The 21,353-nt window shown below is 35.0% G+C and overlaps 1 protein-coding gene and 2 pseudogenes across 1 annotated transcript; 2 read left to right on the forward strand and 1 right to left on the reverse strand.

Moving 5' to 3' along the window:
- Positions 1-317: 317 nt before the first annotated feature.
- On the forward strand, positions 318-3,093 carry LOC132803674 (putative receptor protein kinase ZmPK1). Its single transcript, XM_060817031.1, has 2 exons — positions 318-323; positions 522-3,093. Exons 1-2 carry the CDS (start codon positions 318-320, stop codon positions 2,913-2,915), a joined length of 2,400 nt encoding a protein of 799 aa, XP_060673014.1. The 3' UTR covers positions 2,916-3,093.
- Positions 3,094-8,239: 5,146 nt separating this feature from the next.
- Positions 8,240-11,073, forward strand: LOC125422870 (putative receptor protein kinase ZmPK1; annotated as a pseudogene).
- Positions 11,074-16,129: 5,056 nt separating this feature from the next.
- Positions 16,130-20,411, reverse strand: LOC132803675 (putative receptor protein kinase ZmPK1; annotated as a pseudogene).
- Between the last annotated feature and the right edge of the window lie 942 nt (positions 20,412-21,353).

Consider the following 21,353-nt stretch of genomic DNA (forward strand, 5'->3'; position numbering starts at 1 on the left):
AAATAAAAATAAAAAATAAAATAAAGAAAAGAAGAAGAAGAAGACTTCCAAAGTCTTCAGCTTCATGATGACAAGGACGCGTATTTATTAAAAACTTTATCATGACCCTTGAAATGGGAAACCAAGAAAATTAATATGATTGGTTCGGTAAAAAAATATACTTCTTAGAAAAAATAAAATAAAATAATATAACATATGATTCGGGGCAATTATTTTCACAAGCACAGTTGACCTGTAGAAGAATAAGCACGGTAAGATTTAGAAGTCATGGAGCATGACGTCATGCACCACAAGAAAAATGACTCCCCACATTAACCATGGAAGTTAAAAATCAATAAAATTAATACGGCCATTTATTTAATCACAGTCCCCACAGTTGACGTGAGTCAAGCATAAGTTGGTGTTTTTTTAAATTTAAGGGAGTCGCCTTCTTTATATTAATTCTGCATATAGACTCTGTTTCTCCTTGTCAAAGTGCCAAAAGATACAACAATCCAGACGAAGAATACATGGCTTGTTAGTTTATCTTCTTCTCTGTCCTCCTTCTGACAATTTGTTCCGCATTTTCCTCTTCGAACTCCAATGCTCTACGGGAGGGCGCATTTCTATCTGTAGAGAAACAAGACGACGTTCTAGTTTCCTCCAATGGTATTTTCTCTGCCGGATTTCACCGTGTGGGCCAAAACGCTTACTGTTTTGCCATATGGTTCAATCATCCTCTTTACAACTATCAAAACGTCACCAGCCGCACGGTGGTTTGGATGACCAATCGTGACGAACCAGTGTATGAAAAGGTCTCAAAACTCTCACTGCAGAAAGATGGCAATCTCGTATTAACCGACGCTGGTCGACTTGTTATCTGGGCTACAGACACTGCTTCATTGTCACCTGCCTTCTTGTACCTTCACGACAACGGCAATCTCATGCTAAATAATTCCAAGGGTGTTTTGTGGCAAAGCTTTGATTCCCCCACTGACACTCTTCTTCCACTACAGCTATTCACCAAATCCACAAAGCTCGTGTCATCTAGAAGCGAGAGTAATTTCTCTACAGGTTTCTATACCTTCTCTTTCAGTGATAACAACCTCCTTAATCTGATTTTTGATAATTCGGAGGTTTCCAGTGTCTATTGGCCTCCTCCTTGGCTTGTGAGCTGGGAAGCTGGAAGGTCCACATACAACAACAGCAGAGTTGCAATGCTTAATTCGTTGGGCAATTTTAGTTCATCTGATGATTTTACATTTTTAGCGACGGATTATGGGTCCATTTTACAGAGAAGATTAAGGATGGATTACGATGGTAATATCCGACTTTACAGCCGAACAAACGATGGAGCAGAATGGTATGTTTCATGGGAGGCCATTCCGGATCCATGCAAGATTAATGGCATTTGTGGGGTTAACGGCCTGTGTACCTATGATTACAGCTCTGGAAGAAAATGCTCTTGCCTTCCAGGTTACAAGATGAAAAATCGTACTGATTGGACTAAAGGCTGTGAACCAAAATTCAATCCCTCCTGCAACAGAAATGACTCTAAATTCATCAGGCTTTTCAGCGTCGAGTTCTACGGCTACGATTACGGCTTCTTTCCCAACTACACTCTTAGCCAATGCGAAGAGTTATGCTCGAGTCTGTGTAACTGCAAAGGCTTCCAATATTCATTTTTCAATACCGGCATCATTAACTGCTATCCAAAGACGTTGCTGCTGAATGGATACAGAACTCCGAGCTTCTTCGGAGACCTGTATTTAAGGCTGCCCAACTCCTACCACCTTCCTCAGGAGAAAACCCTTGAAGAATTCAGTTTGGAATGCTCCGTCGTCACTGCACAAGAGCTGAACAGGACGTATTCAAAAAAGCACGAGAATCAGTCGGTGAAACTTTTGTTGTGGTTTGTTACAGGAGTCGGAGGATTCCAGCTCATTTGCTTTGTTTCCGTGTGCTCCTTCTTGTTTATTAGAAACCAGAGAGAGGCACGTGACCATATAGGAGGCTACCTTGTTGCGGCAACCGGGTTCAAAAGATATAGCTTTGATGAGCTTAAAAAGGCCACTCGAGGTTTCAAAGAGGAGATTGGAAGGGGTTCTGGAGGAATCGTTTACAAAGGTGTACTATCGGATGATCGTGTTGCAGCAGTGAAGCGGCTCAATCAGGAAGACAACCAAGGAGAAGCTGAATTTCTAGCAGAAGTCAACACCATAGGGAGGCTAAACCATATGCACTTGATGGAGATGTGGGGTTACTGCGCTGAGGGAAAGCACAGGCTTCTGGTGTACGAGTACTTGGAGCATGGGTCTTTGAAACACAATTTGTCTTCTAATGTGCTTGATTGGAAAAAGATGTTTGAAATAGCCGTTGGAACAGCTAAAGGCCTTGCTTATGTGCACGAGGAATGCTTGGAGTGGATTTTACATTGCGATGTGAAGCCTCAGAATATACTCTTGGACTCTAATTATAGTCCCAAGGTTGCAGATTTTGGTCTGTCCAAGCTACTTAAAAGAGGAGAGCTTAACAATTCAAGGTTCTCTAGGATTAGAGGAACAAGAGGGTATATGGCTCCTGAGTGGGTTTCAAACGAGCCCATCACATCCAAAGTGGATGTATACTGTTATGGGATTGTTGTATTGGAGATGTTGACTGGGAAAAGCCCAACGACTGATATTAAAGCGGTGGACGAAACAGGTAAGACAGAGAATAGGGGATTGGTGAGTTGGGTGCGGGAGAATATCAAGGGAAGTTCTTCTGATGAGATTGAACCGTCGCTGGAAAAGATCATGGATCCTTCCATGGGGGAAGAATGTGACATGATGAAGATGGCAAAGCTTTTAGTGGTAGCTATGAAATGCGTGGAGGAAGAGAAAGGTGGTAGGCCTACAATGAGTCAAGTCGTTGAGATGCTTCAAGATAATCATTAGCAGGATACAGCATGCATTTTAGGTTCTCGATTTCATCAAATATATTAACGTCATATTTGATTTGGCATCTAAGGTTAATGGTTTTCTTTTTTTCATTCTGTTCTCCGTTAGTTAAATTTCAAGTTTTAGCCCAAAAAAAAAAAATAATAATAATAATAAAATCTTTGATGGCTGCTACCTGTTTTATGTGTTGAATGAATGGCTAGTCTCTTTTTTTTATCTTTTTTTTTTTGGTAAAATTTTTTTCTTTCTAAAAGGTCATTTTAAAAATGCGTGATTGGAAGAATTAAAATATTTGTTAAAACTATTAAAAATACAGACCAAATCTTCTTGGTTTCAAACAATTTCCCTTCCCCCTGTTGCAATTTTGACCCAAAAAAAAAAGAAGACAAAAGAAGGTAAAATACACTTTATTTCTCTCAACTTTACTATCTTTTTCATTTTACCACCTAATTTAAGAATTTTAACACATTGCCACCCAAACTTATGTTTTCCTAGCACTTCACTATAATGTCAAATAACTGTTAAAGAAACCTAACGAGATGGTTACATGTGCACCTCAAGTGATCAAAACCAGGGGCATTTGATGGATATAAAAATTAATCCCCATATTTCATGTTTGAGAAGCAAATAAAGTGCCAAAAGGAATGCTTTGGTGCCAAAGAAAAGCCCTTTCATTTTCCGTGCCCTGCACATGTTCTTGGTAATAAAGGATTTTCAAATTATTGCCGCTATTATTGTTCTTCTGCTAGGTGACGCTTCTGTTAAGAAGTAAATAACAGTGTGTGTGTATGTGTGTCTGTCTACGTCGTATATGCTGCAATTGAGCTGGTTTTAAACAATTTCGCTACTTTCACACCACATGAGTAGAACAATGTGAGGTCTTTAGTATTTGAAGTATAATTGAACAATCCTAAATCTAATTTTTGAAATTGCGCTGCATCGAAGGAGAGTCTTAAGAATTAGCAGCCTGGAAGGAGAATCTGATAAAAGGTGTGAAAACTGAGTTTGGGTTGACATGGGATGCTAATAATCTTGACTGTAATCATTTTCGTCATATTCAAATAAGTTTGGGAAATTTGGTTTCGCAAGAAGCCAACCACATTAATAAACCATGATCTAATAGAGCCCCAATAAGATTAGCTTTATTAATAAAATAATTATACATTATAAAACTTACCCATTGTACAGACGAAATTGAATTTCAAGAATACAAAATTTATTCCCAAACCATTCAAATACATTTAGCAAACTAAGCTAATTTAATCATTAAATTCTATATTTACATACCAGATGTTGGGTTTTTTATGTTGTGGTTCTCTGACCACTTTAGAGAATAAATATGAGAAGAAAATAAAAAGAATTCTATTAATTGCTTAGAAATAGAATACAAAAATAAAAACTTCTCTCATGGAGGATTCTCACGTGGAACCTCTCTCTACACTCTCCAATTCTCTCTGGAATTGCTCACTCTTCTCTCAAGCTCTCTCTGGAACTTAAACACACTCTCTCTCGGATTTTTCTCTCAATATTCCTCACTTGGGATAATATTGATGCTCTCTTGGCTTGTTTTGCATAGAACGGGAAAGAGCCTATTTATAGGCTTACAAGGCCACAATCTTCAACAGCTTAGCCCACAATTGTTGATTGGTGCAGCAATGGTGTCAACAATGGTGGCTGTCAAAAATGGTGGCTGTGGTTGGTGCGGCTGGACTTCACATTTTATGCTCACACCCATAAAGGACACCCACACATCTAAAGCTCTAAATGATCTTCTATTCTTTTTTTCAATATCGATGCTAACAACAAAATGTAGAGAAGAGAAGTTAAGGATTTGAAAATCCTCTGTTACCGAAAACATGAGCGGGGGAAGAAAAATGAAAGGGCTTTTCTTTGGCATTAAAGCATTCTTTTTGGCAGTTTATTCTTCTCAGACATTGAATGTGAGGATCAGTTTTTCTTTCATCAAATGCCCCTGTTTTTGGCGCAAGAGTTGCAAATATGCCCATCCCGTAGACATTGTAGTGAAGTGCTAGGAAAACATTAGTTTAGGTGGCAGTGTGTTAAGATTTTTTAGTTCAGATAGTAAAGCGAAAAATGTGATAAAGCTCAGAAGACTAAAGTGTATTTTATTAAAAAAAATTGTAAGCATTCTCACTTAATATATGATTAAATATAAGATTTGGATCTTCTTCTTTTGTTTTTTTTTTTTTTTTGTTTTTTTTTTTCAGTTTTTATTTGTTGATTTTTCATCATAATCATACATTTTAAAACTATTTAATTCAATAACTAAAATGAATGACATTTAATATATCATATGATTTTTATATGGTCACTCAAGACTCGTGTGTAATACATAAGCTTTCTAAGTTTTTTGTGTAATACATGAGTTCTTTTTCTTTTCTTATTAATTTTTTTTTATATATTAGAAGTTAATATAAAAAAAGAAAGGAAGGACAAAAATCAAATAAACATTTAAAAAAATTAAAAATTTAAAGAAAATAACATGTAAGGCCTAAATGGAAGCTCAAGTGGTGGTGCTGCAAAATATATTTGCGTTTGGCGTCTGCGAGGCGTGAGGTCCAGAAATTAGAGTCCATTGAAGAACTTAATCAGATTGAAGACTTACTTGATTCAATATAACCTGTTTTTTTTTTTTTAATTATTATCAATTAGTCGATAATATTGAATTTAAATAATTAAAAAAATTAAAAATAAAATACAGAGAAAAGTTCTACTTTGCTCCCCCATCAATTCTTGTTTTTCTTTCTTTTGATTTTTATAGATTTTTTTTTTCCTCAAATTAAACAAGTTGATACGCGGAAGCTTCAGAAACGAAAATACAGAGAGAGAAGAAAGAGAAGAGCAGAAGTATTTATGTTGGTATATATAAAGTAAGAAAATAATTAAAAGAGATTTTGGAAAAAAAAAATTCAAGTGTATTGCATAACAGGCTTTAATAATAATGTGAAAATTATATGTTATATAATAATATATTATTTATTTTGACCATTAAATTAAATACTTTTAAAATGAATGACCATAATAAAAAGTCAAACATAAATAAATATTGAAAAATTAACAGACAATGTAAATTCTAAATATAAAATACAAAAGTATTAAATGGAGTTTGCTATGGGTGGATCTACATGGTTACCAGGGGGAGAAAAATGTCCCCCTCAATTTTTTTTTTTAATATTCATGTATTTTATTTATTTTATAAAAAAATGTTTTAAATAAGAAACAGCGCCCCTCTCAAAATATAAAATAGATAAATGTGCCCCTCTTATTTTTTCTCTTTCAAAATTATGTATTATATTTTTTTTATTTTTATTTATACAACATTTTCCTTTCAAAAGTATAATTTATTCTTTTGAATAGCTAGTTTTATATTGAAGATATGTAAAATTATTTTCCGAAATTTCTCAAACTAAATTTTCTTGTTTGTCCGAAGTAAAAGCCAATTTTTTCCTAATCCGGTTATAGTTATGTCTCTAAAGTTTCTCAATCTAAATTTTTCTTCCTAATCTAGCTATTATTGTATGTGTCTATTTTGGTAAAAACTCTATTTTAGTTTTATTATCTAATTATTAATTCTAATTTTTCCCTTCCAAGTTTAGCTTCAAATTGTACCAAACAAATCATATTTTAAAGTTTTGAATTTTAAGAAATCATTTTTGATGAAATTTTTTAACATATTATTATTATTATTATTTTGAAATAAATTTTTTTATATTATTAATTTAATATGATGAATTTATCGTAATTTATATATATATATATATATAAGTTATTATCAATATATATATATATATAGATACATAAATGAAGATTATATCTCAATAATATCCCTCTGAGTAAAATTTCTAACTCCGCCCTATCATATTGGCATCCCGTTTATAAGATATTAGATGAGTCCCATTCCTTGTTAATGATACGATTATAAGTGAAAGTCTTAACTGGTAATCTTAAAAAAATAAATAAATAAATAATAGTAATGACCTAGACGAGATGTGAAAGTCATGAAATATTCTTCAAACAAAATAAAAATAGTTATGAAAAATATTAATTTTTAGACCGAACAAAAAGATTAAAAAAAATTAATTTTTAGTTTAATTTTGTACCAACGTAAGGGGTGAGATCCAGATTTTTTCTATAGGTTTTCGTCACGTTTCACCCATAATTAAGAGCAAATGAACTTATAACTGTACATTTTCATCTATATAATAATAATAATAGTAGTAGTAGTAGTAATAACAACAACACCGTTGGCTATGTTTGCAAAAGACAAGTGGATTAAATTGACAATATGTATATTAATATATTTTGCTAAATTGATAAGAACCATTTGTGTTCTTTTTATGTTTATAGGTTTTGATCCGATAATAAAACTATTAAAAAACATTTTATAAGTTGATAAAAGGAATACAATTCTAGATTCAAATTTACATCTTGCTTTGGTAAAAAATTTCCCTCTAAATCGTAATATTGACCCAAAAAAAAAAAAACTTGAGTCAATGTTCTCTTCTTTTTATGTAAAAAAAAAAAAAAAAAAATGAAAGGACATCAATGTTAGAAGGCGATCTTTATTTTATGCAGATTTCATCACGTTTCACCTATAATTTAGAGCAAATAATAATTATATAACAATCTACCATCATTTTTTTTTCTATGATCTACAAGACACGTGGGCAAAATTAACAATCTCTGTTTTTTTTTTTTTTTTTAACTAAATGGATTAAATAATATATTTTCTCAAATTTATTGCTCAAAAATGAAAGGACTTCAAATTCGTAGTGTTCCACAACAGCTAGTCTTGTTTTATTCTTGTCTAACTAATTTTTTTTTTTTGATTAATTTTTTCAAACAATAAATATCTTTGTCGAACCTCTTTTTTATATAAATATCCCTGTCTAACTTAAAAATTAAAAATTAAAAATTTAAAAAAAAGCTAAAATTAATAATGATATTCACAAAAAAAAAAAAAAAAAAGATAAATATAGTCATTCCCTCTTCTGTCACCGTAGAAAAGTGACAAGAGTCTCTTCAGATGGGCCATGACTGGTTGGTTGGTCCAATGGTTGCGTTAATACGGCATCCATGATCCATCCCCAGGGCCGGGAGAAAAACTTGGGTGATACTGTTGTACCAGATTCCATTCCAAGTCAACATGTGACACATATTGAAAATGACAATATCATTTCACATTTCCAATTTATTCTATTCACACCCAGGGCCGGGAGAACTTAAAACCTTCCGCATCATCTCATCATTCTAAGTCATCATCATTATTATTATTATTACATTTCATGAAAACGTAAAAACTTTTGCAAGCTGTTGTTTCTTCCTCAAAAATCTCTTTTCTTCCCCTTCCAGGAGGTCACTGCGCCGCCTTCCATTAATATTGATGTTAATACTATTTTTATTTTTTGAGAAACTTCATTAAAATAATAGTTAAATCAAAATTATCAACCGGTTTCCACTTTCCCATCCTATACTTTTGTCTTTCTCTGCTCATGGTGGCTTCCATGGTTATTTTCTTTTCTTTTCTGGTTTTGGCTTTAATTTCTTCTCCACTATTATCTTCTTCAGCTTCTGATACGTTAAATGGAGGCCACTCTCTGTCCGTCGAGAAATCACACGACGACGTTTTAGTTTCTTCTAACGGCATTTTCTGTGCAGGTTTTCAAGCCGTTGGCGACAATGTGTACTGCATCGCCGTATGGTTTAAAAACCACCCAGGTGACCCCAATATATCCGAGGTGGTTTGGATGGCGAACCGTGACGTACCGGTCAATGGAAAACGCTCAAAGCTGTCTCTGCTAAAATCTGGTAAACTTGTTTTAACTGACGCTAATAGGATTGTTGTTTGGGCCACGGACACTTTTTCATACTTGTCTGTTTCCTTACACCTCAACGACCTTGGTAACCTTGTCTTGACCAATTCAGAGCATGTTGTTCTATGGCGAAGCATTGATTCACCCACAGACACCCTCCTTCCGCTTCAACCACTCACCAGGACCACTAAGCTTGTTTCGTCAAGAAGCCAGAACAATGTCTCTTCTGGTTTCTATACCTTTTATTTTGACAATAACAACCTCCTTAGCCTCCTTTTTGATAACCAGAACATTTCTAATGTTTATTGGCCATCACCTTGGCTTGTGAGTTGGGAAGCCGGTAGATCAACGTACAACAGTAGCAGAGTTGCAATTCTAAATTCCTTGGGTAATTTTAGTTCTTCCGATGATTTAACGTTTTTGTCCACAGAATATGGTTCACTAATGCAGAGAAGATTGAAGGTGGACTATGATGGTAATGTCCGATTGTATAGTCGGAAAAAAGCAGGTGATGAATGGAGCGTTTCATGGCAAGCCTTTTCAGAACCATGCCAAATTCATGGCATTTGTGGGCCTAACGGTCTGTGTAGCTACGTTCCCGGTTCTGGTAAGCGGAAATGCTCTTGCCTTCCAGGTTATGAGATAGTAAATCATACTGATTGGTCATTTGGCTGTCAACCCACATTCAAATTCGAATCTTGCAGCAGAAGTGACTCTAAATTCCACAGAGTTTCTAGTACAGATTTCTATGGATATGATTATGGCTTCTTCCCAAAGAAAACTTACAATGAGTGTGTAGATTTATGCTTAAAGTTGTGCAACTGCAAAGGGTTTCAATACAAATTTTCTTTTGATGAAGGGTATAAATGTTTTCCCAAGACGTTACTACTAAATGGTTTCCAAACCCCTAATATTTCTGGAGACATATACTTGAGGTTTCCCATAGACTACAACATTCCTGAGGAGAACCCCATGTTGATTTTTCTTTAAATTGCGCCAATCAATCAGATCCTAATAATGAAGTGTTGTTGGACTGGAAGTATAACAGAAAGCGTGAGGATCAATGGGTCACTTTCATGTTGTGGATTGTCTCTGGATTGGGAGGATTAGAAATTGTTTGTTTTCTTATAGTATGGTGCGTATTGTTCAGAACCCAGCGAAATGAAGCCGAAGACATGCGAGGCTACCTTCTTGCCACAGCTGGATTCAAAAGATTTAGCTTTGCTGAGCTCAAGAAAGCGACCAAATTAAGGTTTCAAAAGGGAGATCGGAAGAGGCGCCGGAGGAATTGTGTACAAAGGCGTGTTGTCTGATGCTAGAGTTGCAGCAATCAAAAGACTAGACGAAGTTAACCAAGGAGAGGCTGAATTTCTTGCAGAGGTCAACACCATTGGGAGGTTAAATCATATGCACTTGATAGAGATGTGGGGTTACTGTTCAGAGGGAAAACACAAACTTCTGGTGTACGAGTACATGGAGCTTGGTTCTTTGAAACAGAATTTGTCTTCCGATGTGCTTGATTGGAAAAAGAGGTTCGAAATTGCTGGGGGAACTGCCAAAGGCCTTGCCTACTTGCATGAAGAGTGCTTGGAATGGATTTTACATTGCGATGTAAAGCCTCAAAACATACTCTTGGACTCTAATTATCAACCAAAAGTGGCCGATTTTGGTCTGTCTAAGCTACTTAGCAGGGGAGAGATCAGCAATCCAAGCATCTCGAGGGTCAGAGAAACTAGAGGTTATTTGGCTCCGGAGTGGGTCTCAAACCAGCCAATCACTTCCAAAGTGGACGTCTACAGCTATGGGATTGTTGTGTTGGAGATGCTGACTGGGAGAAGCCCAATAGCCAGTGTTCAAGTTGTCAACAGCAGAGGAGAGACAGAGCATAGAAGATTAGTGAGTTGGGTGAGGGACAATATTAAGGAAACTTCTGGCTTGTGGCTTGAAAAGATCATAGATCCATCCATGAATGGTGAATATAACTTGAGAAAGATGGAAATGCTTGTGGAAGTAGCCCTTAAATGCGTTAAGGATGATAAAGATGCAAGGCCTACCATGAGTCAAGTAGTTGAGATGCTTGAAGATCATTAGCCACACCACAGATCCAATGTCCTTTTCAAGTAATCAAAAGATAATTTGCGGGAAGCATATTTTGTTTTAGTCTTGTGATCATTAGTGTAAGATCGCCTTGATGGTCTACTTGCTTAAAATAAAGACGAAGAAAAATGGCCACTTGTTTACCTTTTTAATATGTTGATGATGTATATGGTATCTTGTATTTATTATTATATTCTTAATTTGGCTGAAAAATTGTTCATTCTGTTATCCGTTAGTTAAGTTTTAAGTTTTGGCCCAAAAAAACAAAAAAAAAAAAAAAACTCTTTTTTTATTTTTTTGATTTTTGATCTTTTTGTTTCTTGGCTAAACGTGTTTGATACGTTGAATGAATGGCTACAGTTACCTTTTTTTTCCTGTAGAAAGTTTTTCTTTTAAAAAGTAAATTTAAAAATGCGTGATTGGAAGCATTAAAATATTTATTAAAACTATTAAGAGTACAGACCAAATCTTCTTGGTTTCAAACAAATTCCCCCACCCCAATTGTAATGTTGAACAAAAAAACAAAAAAACAAAAAAAAGAGGTAATTTTTTTTTTTTGGGCTGAAAGGGAAGTTATATTAACAAAAAAAGAGGCATGAATACAGCAAGAAAGTCCAAATCAGGAAGAAGCAGGCAAGCTGCTGTCCTGAAGAACAACCTCAGCAAAGGAATCTGAAAATAACATAAGAGAAGGGCCACCTAAGTGGCAATTCAAAAAACTCCACCTAGACACTAAATGAGCTAATTTGTTGATGTTCCGTGGAACCCAAGAAAAGGGGATGGAGTGAAAGGCAGACCGAAGATCTAAGATTTTGTTGATAATCCCAGAGGTCGACCAGTGACTTGAAGCGTTGGGTGGGGTTGACATATGCACTTTATTTCTCTCAAATTTATTATCTTTTTCATTTTACCACCTATTTTATTTTACCACCTAAACTAAAAATTTCAACACATTGCCACCCAAACTTACGGTTTCCTAGCACTTCACTACAATGTCAAATGACTGTTAAAGGAACCCTAGCGAGATGGTTACATGCGCACCTCTTGTGATCAAAACCAGGGGCATTTGATGGAAAGAAAAATTGATCCCCATATTTCATGTTTGAGAAGCAAATAAAGTGCCAAAAGGAATGCTTTGCTGCCAAAGAAAAGACCTTTCATCGCCGCTATTATTTTTCTTTTGCTGGGTGAGGTTTCTGTTAAGAAGCAAAGAACAGTGAGTTCGTATGTGTGTCTGTCTACGTCGTATATGCTGCAATGGAACTGGTTTTGAACAATTTCGCTACTTTCACATGCATGAGTAGAACATTGTGAGGTCTTGAGTATTTGAAGTATAATTAAACAATCCTAAATCTATTTTTGAAATTGCGCGGCAAGTGTGGTGGTTCGTATTTATAAATCAGAAGCAGAGTCTTAAGAATTAGCAGCATCGAAGGAGAATCTGATAAAGGTTGTGAAAACTGCGTTTGGGTTGACATGGGATGCTAATAATGTTGATTGTGATGATTTTCGTCATATTCAAATAAGTTTGGGAAATTTGGTTTCCCATGAAGCCAACCACATGAATAAACCATGATCCAATAAACCCTCAATAAGGTTAGCTTTATTAATAAAATAATTATACATTACAAAACTTACCCATTGTAGAAAAGAAATTAGATTTCAAGAATACAAAATTTATTCCCAAACCATTCAAATAAACTTAGCGAACTAAGCAAATTTAATCATTAAATTCTATATTTACATACCAGATGTTGGGCTTTCTTATGCTTACATACCGATAAAGGACACCCACACACCTAAAGCTCTAAATGATCTTCTCTTATTTTTTTCAATATCGATGCTAACAACAAAATGTAGAGAAGAGAAACTAAGGATTTGAAAATCCTCTGTTACCGAAAACATTAGCAGGGGAAAAAAAATGAAAGGGCTTTTCTTTGGTATCAAAGCATTCTTTTTGGCACTTTATTCTTCTCAGACATGGAATGTGAGGATCAATTTTTCTTTCCATCAAATGCCCCTGCTGTTGGTACAAGAGTTGCACATTCGCCCATCCCCGTTAGATTTCCTTTAACAGTCGTTAACATTGTATTGAAGTGCTCGGAAAACATTAGATGGTGAAGTGAATAATGTAGCAGAGTTGAGAACAGTAAAGTGAAATTTTTTTTTTTAAATAACAAAAAAAAAAAATCAAAATTAAGTACTCTCGCTTAATTAAACTGTTATATGATTAAAATATAGGAATTGGATCTTCTGTTTTCTATTTTTATTTTTTGTTAGATTTTATTTGTACTCAACTTTTCAACCTAGTTATATATTTTAAAACCATTAATCCAATAATTAAAATAATGATATATCATTTAATGATTTTTACATACTCACTAAAGCTTCATGTCTAATACATGAGTTTTCTTTTTCTTTTCTTATTAATTTGTTTTTTATATAAATATCTGTATATTAGATGTTAATGTCAAAAAAGGAAAGAAGGACAAAAATCAAATAAACATTTAAAAAAAATTAAATTTTCAAAAATAAAATAACATGTAAGGCCTAAATGGGAGCACTAGTGGTGGTGCTGCAAAATATATTTGAAGGATCAATATTGACCTAGAAGTTTCTAGAATTAACTAGTATATTTGATATACTTGGTTGGAAGTAGAGCATTGGAATTTGTGAAAAAAAAAAATATCTAAAATTGAGGATGAGAGCAAGGACATAGTGGAGAAGTCTAGAAGCTTTGAGTAGGCCAAAGCAACCGACTTTATAAATATAAAAGGAAGCTTTGGCTTCCCTGCTTGGTGAGCTAGCAAGGGAGCTCCAAGGAGGCTCTCGGTTGGTGTGCTGAGAGCAAAGTTTTGGTAGAGTCTAATGTGTGTGTGTAAGTGGTGTACCTATTAAAGTGAGTAGAGTAGGCTCCTAGAGAAAGAGCTATCTTGTCCAAGTTAGTAGTGTCAGGTGTATAGGTGTTAAAGTGTTTTATAGATTATTATATATGTGGATCCCATTGAATGTATGAATCTTTTATATATATATATATATATATGTAAAAGTCTTATAAAGGTCATTTGGTATCAGAGCGGGGTAAGATTCAATGGGATAATAATGGGTTTAGTAAGTTTTGGTGTCTTGCTTGGTATAAAAGAGTGGTATGTAAGAGTTTGTTAGGGATCAAGGCATGAGCATTGGCGACCAGAATATTGGAGGAAATGGTCAAGGACCGTATGGTGAACGGTTAGAGACCACAAGTGCCAGAGGATGGTCAAGGGCCATGAAGTTGTGAGGCAATCAGGGATCGCGGTGATGCATGGAGGTAGTCTAGGACTGCGGTGGCAAGAGGTGGTCAAGAATCGTTGTTGGTGGAGCTTCGTATGATCGTGCACAATCTGGGATTGTGGAGCTTGCTGTTTGGGACCAAGCTTGTTTGGTGCGTGAGCGGACCACCAAACCACGATGAATGACCTTCAAAAGATAGAAGGTATGTGGAAGCTCAATAGCATAGATTACAATATATGTGGTCGTTACAGGGATAGAATTTCTGGGAGATCGTTGGAGGTGACAAGATTATGTCGCTGCTTTGATGAAGTGGGAGATCAAAGCTAGTAAGGCATGATGGTAATTAAGACTACCATCGAGGAGACAATTTCAAAGCCTACTGGAGATGCCAAGACACCAAAGGAAGAATGTGATAATTTTTCAGCACTCAAGAAGAAAAGAAAGAATGGGAAGTCAATATTGAGGAGGAGAATTGAAGGATCAATATTGACCTAGAAGTTTTTAGAATTAACTAGTATATTTGATATACTTGGTTGGAAGTAGAGCATTGGAATTTGTGAAAAAAAAATATATCTAAAATTGAGGATGAGAGCAAGGACATAGTGGAGAAGTCTAGAAGCTTTGAGTAGGCCAAAGCAACCGACTTTATAAGTATAAAAGGAAGCTTTGGCTTCCCTGCTTGGTGAGCTAGCAAGGGAGCTCCAAGGAGGCTCTCGGTTGGTGTGCTGAGAGCAAAGTTTTGGTAGAGTCTAATGTGTGTGTGTAAGTGGTGTACCTATTAAAGTGAGTAGAGTAGGCTCCTAGAGAAAGAGCTATCTTGTCCAAGTTAGTAGTGTCAGGTGTATAGATGTTAAAGTGTTTTATAGGTTATTATATATGTGGATCCCATTGAATGTATGAATCTTTTATATATATATATATATATGTAAAGTCTTATAAAGGTCATTTCATACGGTATAAGTTATTATTTTCCCTCAACAATATTTGCGTTTGGTGGCTGCAAGGCGTAAGGTCCAGAAATTAGAGTCCATTGAAGAACTTAGTCCAATCGAAGAGTAACTTTTTTATTGTTATTATTAATTAGTCGATAATACTAAATATAAATAATTAAAAAAATAAAAAAATAATACAGAAAAGTTTTTTCTATGATCCCCCTTCAGTTCTTGTTCTTATTTCTTTTGATTTTTATAGATTTTTTTTTTCTCAAATATTAAACAAGTTGATCTGAGGAAGCTTCAGAAACGAAGAGAGGGGAGAAGAAGAGAAGAGCAAAAGTATTTATATTGGTACATATAAAGTAAGAAAATAAATTTTTTCTTCGAAATAAATTTTTTTTTCGACTTTTTCTTAAAAGAGATTTTGAAAATAAAAATACAAGTATATTGCATATTAGACTTTAATGATCATTGAAAATCATGTATTATATATTACGGGTAAAAGTGCCCCCCTCAATTTTTTTTTTTTCAATATGTATGTATTTTATTTATTTTTATAAAAGAAAATGTTTTAGACAACGAATAGCACCTCTCTCAAAATATAAAATAGATAAATGTGCCCCTCTCAATTTTTCTCTTTCATGATTATGTATTATACTCTTTTTATTTATAAAATATTTTCTTTTTAAAAGTATAATTGATTCCTTTAAATAGCGAGTTTTATATTGAAAATATTCAAAATTATTTTCCAAAATTTCTTGGATAAATTTTCTACTTTGATCAGAGAAAAAAAAAACTAAACTTTTCTTCCTAATCCAGTTATAATTATGTCTCTAAAGTTTTTCAATCTAAATTTTTCTTCCTAATCTAGCTATAAATGTATGTATCTATTTTGGTAAAAACTCTATTTTTTGTTTTATTATCGAAGTATTAATTTCAATTTTTCCCTTCCAAGTTTAGTGTCAAATTGTACCAAACAAATCATATTTTAAAGTTTTGAATTTTAACAAATATATAAGTTATTACCAATATATGTAGACACATGAATGAAAAATATATCTCAATAATACCACTACTGAATAAAATTTCTAAATCGGTCAATTCCTATCATAGTGGCGTCCAGTTTATAAGATATTAAGGGTAGTTTAGGAATTAGCGAAATCGTGGACTCCTTGACAAATGACACGTATGACCGAAGACGAATAGAAATACTGGAGTCCACGATTTCGCTAATTCCTAAACTACCCTTCATCCTTTCTCTGACCCATGTCACTAACCTTCCCTGCTCTGGCAGCTCTGCTTCTCCTTCACTGCTAACGGCATGGAGACTAATTGCTGGGTTTCTTCCTATAACCATCTCCAACAGCACGACACCATAGCTATAAACACCAACTTTGGAGGTGATGGGTAAATTGAATACCCACTCTGGAGCCATATAACCTCTGGTTCCTCTAATCCTTGAGGAGCTTGAAATATTATGCCGATTATCACCTCTACTTAGAAGCTTGGACAAACCAAAATCTGAAACCTTTGGTTGGTAATCTGAATCTAAGAGTATGTTGTGAGGCTTCACGTCGCAGTGCAGAACCCATTCCAAGCATTCTTCATGCAAATAAGCCAAACCTTTGGCAGTGCCCATGGCGATTTTGAACCTCTTGTCCCAGTCAAGTGCATCATTAAACTGGAGGTTTTCAGCTAATGACCTTCGCTCCATGTACTCGTACACCAAAAGTCTATGTTTTCCTTCTGCACAATACCCCCACAACTTAATCAGGTTCATGTGGTTAAGCCTGCTGATAGTGTTTACTTCTGCCAGAAACTCAGCCTCTCCTTGGTTAGATTCGTAGAGACGCTTGATTGCTGCGACTCGCTGGTCGCATAAAACACCTCTATAAGCAATCCCAGCTCCTCCTCTTCCTATCTCTTTGGTGAAACCCCGCGTGGCCTTTTTCAGCTCCGCATAGGTGAATCTTTTGAACCCAGTTACATCATAAAGGTAGCCCTGTGTGGTAGCAACAGAGAGCCGCCGCCTTTGAAGCAAGAAATAACTCACCACCATGATACTGATAGCCTCGATCAATCCAATTGCACAAGCAATCCAAAGCAAATCCTTAGATGCAACGGTAGTTTGTTTTTCTTGATAATCTCTGTCGAGTTGCTCTGTAATTATGGATGATGAGCAGTCTAACTTGAATTCGTTGAAAGAGTTGTTGTAGGAGGAGGCTCCAGCTGACTTTGGGAGTTTCACATATATGGTTCCTACAAAATTTGGCGATCTATGTCCATTGCGGAATTGCCGCTTGGGGTAACAATTATAAGTGACTTCGTCTTCCATAAACTTGTACTGAAACCCTATGCAGTGTTTTAACTCCAAACATTTCTTCGTACAGTTCTCAAAGGTAAAATTACGAAGAATATGGAGATTGTAGCCGTAAAAATCAGTATGAGGAAGTCCGAGGAACACAACGTTACCATTGTTGTATTTGAGACTGAATTCAGCTTCGCATCCGGAGCTCCAATCAGTATGAATTTTTTACTTAAACCAAGGAGGACAAGAACATTTTCGACCAGAAGCAGGATCATAGGAGCATATGCCGTTAGGTCCACACGCATTGTGAATCCAACATGGTTTTGACATGGCTTGCCAAGATACTGACCAAATCTTTTTGCGTCCATCAAAACTGTATAATCTCAGATTACCATCAAAATCAAGGGTTAACCTTCTTTTGGATCCTATACCAAAATCAAAAGATGTAAACTCGACACGATCAGATGACCTAAAATAACCTCTCGAGTCGAATGTTGGGGGAGAAAATAAATTAATTCTACTATACTAATAATTTATACAAGCAAATACATTGATATAATATAAAATACTCATACACATGCAGCAGGACCCACACACATAATTAAGACTCAACACATAAACACAACTCTTAACATTTATTGACACATGAAAGCTCTCTCTTTCTAAGAGCTTACTCTACTCAATTGAGTAGCTCTTTCATTCACACCAACCGAGAGCCTCCTTGGAGCTCACTTGTGTAGCTCACCAAGCAAGGAAGCCAAAGCTTCCTTTTATACTTGACAAAGTCGGTTGCTTTGGCGTTCTCAAAGCTTCTAGACTTCTCCACTATGTCCTTGCTCTCATCCCCAAGTTTAGATATTTTTTTCACAAATTCCAATGCTCAACTTCCAATCAAGTATATCAAATATACTAGTTAATTCTAGAATCTTCTAAGTCAATATTGATCCTTCAATTCTCCCCCTCAATATTGACTTCCCATTCTTTCTTTTCTTCTTGAGTGCTGAAAAATTATCACATTCTTCCTTTGGTGTCTTGGCATCTCCAGTAGGCTTCGAAATTATCTCCTCCATGGTAGTCTTAATTACCAACATGCCTTACTAGCTTTGATCTTCCACTTCATCAAAGCAGCGACATTCACCAGCGACATAATCTTGTCGCCTCCAACGATCTCCCAGAAATTCTATCCCTGCAACGACCACATATATTGTAATCTATGCTATTGAGCTTCCACATACCTTCTATCTTTTGAAGGTCATTCATCGTGGTTTGGTGGTCCGCTCACGCACCAAACAAGCTTGGTCCCAAACAGCAAGCTCCACAATCCCAGATTGTGCACGATCATACGAAGCTCCACCAACAACGATTCTTGACCACCTCTTGCCACTGCAGTCCTAGACTGCCTCCATGCATCACCGCGATCCCTGATTGCCTCACAACTTTATGGTCCTTGACCATCCTCTGGCACTTGTGGTCTCTAACCGTTCACCATACGGTCTTTGACCGTTTCCTCCAATATTGTGGTCACCATTGCTCATGCCTTGATCCCTAACAAACTCTTACATACCACTCTTTTATACCAAGCAAGACACCAAAACTTACCAAACCCATTAAACTATTATCCTATTGAATCTTACCCCGCTCTGATACCAAATTGTTGGGGGAGAAAATAAATTAATTCTACTATACTAATAATTTATACAAGCAAATACATTGATATAATATAAAATACTCATACACATGCAGTAGGACCCACACAATAATTAAGACTCAACACATAAACACAACTCTTAACATTTATTGACACATGAAAGCTCTCTCTTTCTAAGAGCTTACTCTACTCAATTGAGTAGCTCTTTCATTCACACCAACCGAGAGCCTCCTTGGAGCTCACTTGTGTAGCTCACCAAGCAAGGAAGCCAAAGCTTCCTTTTATACTTGACAAAGTCGGTTGCTTTGGCGTTCTCAAAGCTTCTAGACTTCTCCACTATGTCCTTGCTCTCATCCCCAAGTTTAGATATTTTTTTCACAAATTCCAATGCTCAACTTCCAATCAAGTATATCAAATATACTAGTTAATTCTAGAATCTTCTAAGTCAATATTGATCCTTCATCGAAAACTGCAATTCTTGTGTCGTTATACCTCGACCTTCCGGCATCTTCAGCTAGCATCCAAGGGTCCGGCCAGTAAAAACTGGATGTCTGAGGACCATCAAAAAGAAGGCGAAGTACGTTGTCATCATCAAAAAAGAGCTTGTAATAACCGGAAGAAACGTTAGTTTTGCTTCTAGAGGAGACAAGCTTTATGTATCTGCTGAGTGGTTGCCCAGGAAGCAGAGTATGTGTAGGCGAATCGAAACTTTGCCAGAGAGGTAGGCTTCGGCCTTCAAAATTATGAAGAACCAGGTTGCCGGAGTTGTGCAGTTGCAAATGCAGCGAAGAATTTGAAGATGTGGAGGTGGCCCAAACAGGGAGTTGACCAGCGTCGGTTAAGATTAGATTACCGCTTTTCAACAGCGAAAGCTTTGAACGCTTTCCATTAACAGGTTGATCTCGATTTGCTATCCAAACTACGGTTAGACTACCGTCGTAGGATTTCATGTTGAACCATACCGCAAAGCAATAAGCATTTTGCCCAACTGGGTAAAACCCGGCTGCAAATATGCCGTTTGGTGAGCTCAAAACGTGGTTGGCATTTTCCACGGACAAAGATTTGCCTTTGCTCAAGCTAGAAATGGTTGATGATGTAAATGGGAAAAATCTAAAAACAAGAAGCAAAAACAAGAGACACACAGCCATGGAATTTGTGATTAAATGTTGAACTCATGCAACAAATTTTATAGACTCCCTATAATTCTGAAAAAACAGGGAGCCAATCAGTGGTGGGAACGTATTTCCTGGGTGAGAAAATGAAGCAAAAACAAAAGACACACAGCCATGGAATTTGTGATTAAATGTTGAACGCATGCAACAAATTTTATAGACTCCCTATAATTCTGAAAAAACAGGGAGCCAATCAGTGGTGGGAACGTATTTCCTGGGTGAGAAAATCGCACGTTGACTATAAGATTTGAATATAAAATTTTATTCTTTTTATCACATATTGGACTTATAAAATGCATTTTTAATAGTTCTATTATCGGATTAAAATTATAAACATAAGAAAACACAAATGGTTCTCATCAATTTAGCAAAATATATTATTTCACATGTTGTCAATTTAATCCGCTTGCATTTTGAGAACATAGCCCATAGTGTTGTTGTTGTTGTTATTATTATTATTACTATTATAGAGACGAAAATTTGGTACAAAATTCTTAAACTAAAAATTAATTTTTTTATTTTTTTGTTTGGTCTAAAAATTAATATTTTTCATAACTATTTTTATTCTGTTTGAAGATTATTTCATGACTTTCACATCGAGTCTATGTCATTAATATATATATATATATATATATATATTTTTTGCTAGTGTGGCTGTTGCCCCCAGGCACCCCAACCCACCCCATAGACGCGAACCTGGCACTCACAGGCCAAGGTTATGGATCTCTGCCACTGGAGCTCCACTGCAAGTCATAAAAGTCATAAAAGTCATAAAAGTCATAAAAGTCATAAAAGTCATAAAAGTCATAAAAGTCATAAAGTCATAAATAAATAAATAAATAAATAAATAAATAAATAAATAAATAAATAAATAAATAAATAAATAAATAAATAAATAAATAAATAAATAAATAAATAAATAAATAAATAAATAAATAAATAAATAAATAAATAAATAAATAAATAAATAAATAAATAAATAAATAAATAAATAAATAAATAAATAAATAAATAAATAAATAAATAAATAAATAAATAAATAAATAAATAAATAAATAAATAAATAAATAAATAAATAAATAAATAAATAAATAAATAAATAAATAAATAAATAAATAAATAAATAAATAAATAAATAAATAAATAAATAAATAAATAAATAAATAAA

The sequence above is a fragment of the Ziziphus jujuba genome, chromosome 5 (genome assembly GCF_031755915.1).
Source record: "Ziziphus jujuba cultivar Dongzao chromosome 5, ASM3175591v1".
Taxonomy (NCBI): domain Eukaryota; kingdom Viridiplantae; phylum Streptophyta; class Magnoliopsida; order Rosales; family Rhamnaceae; genus Ziziphus; species Ziziphus jujuba.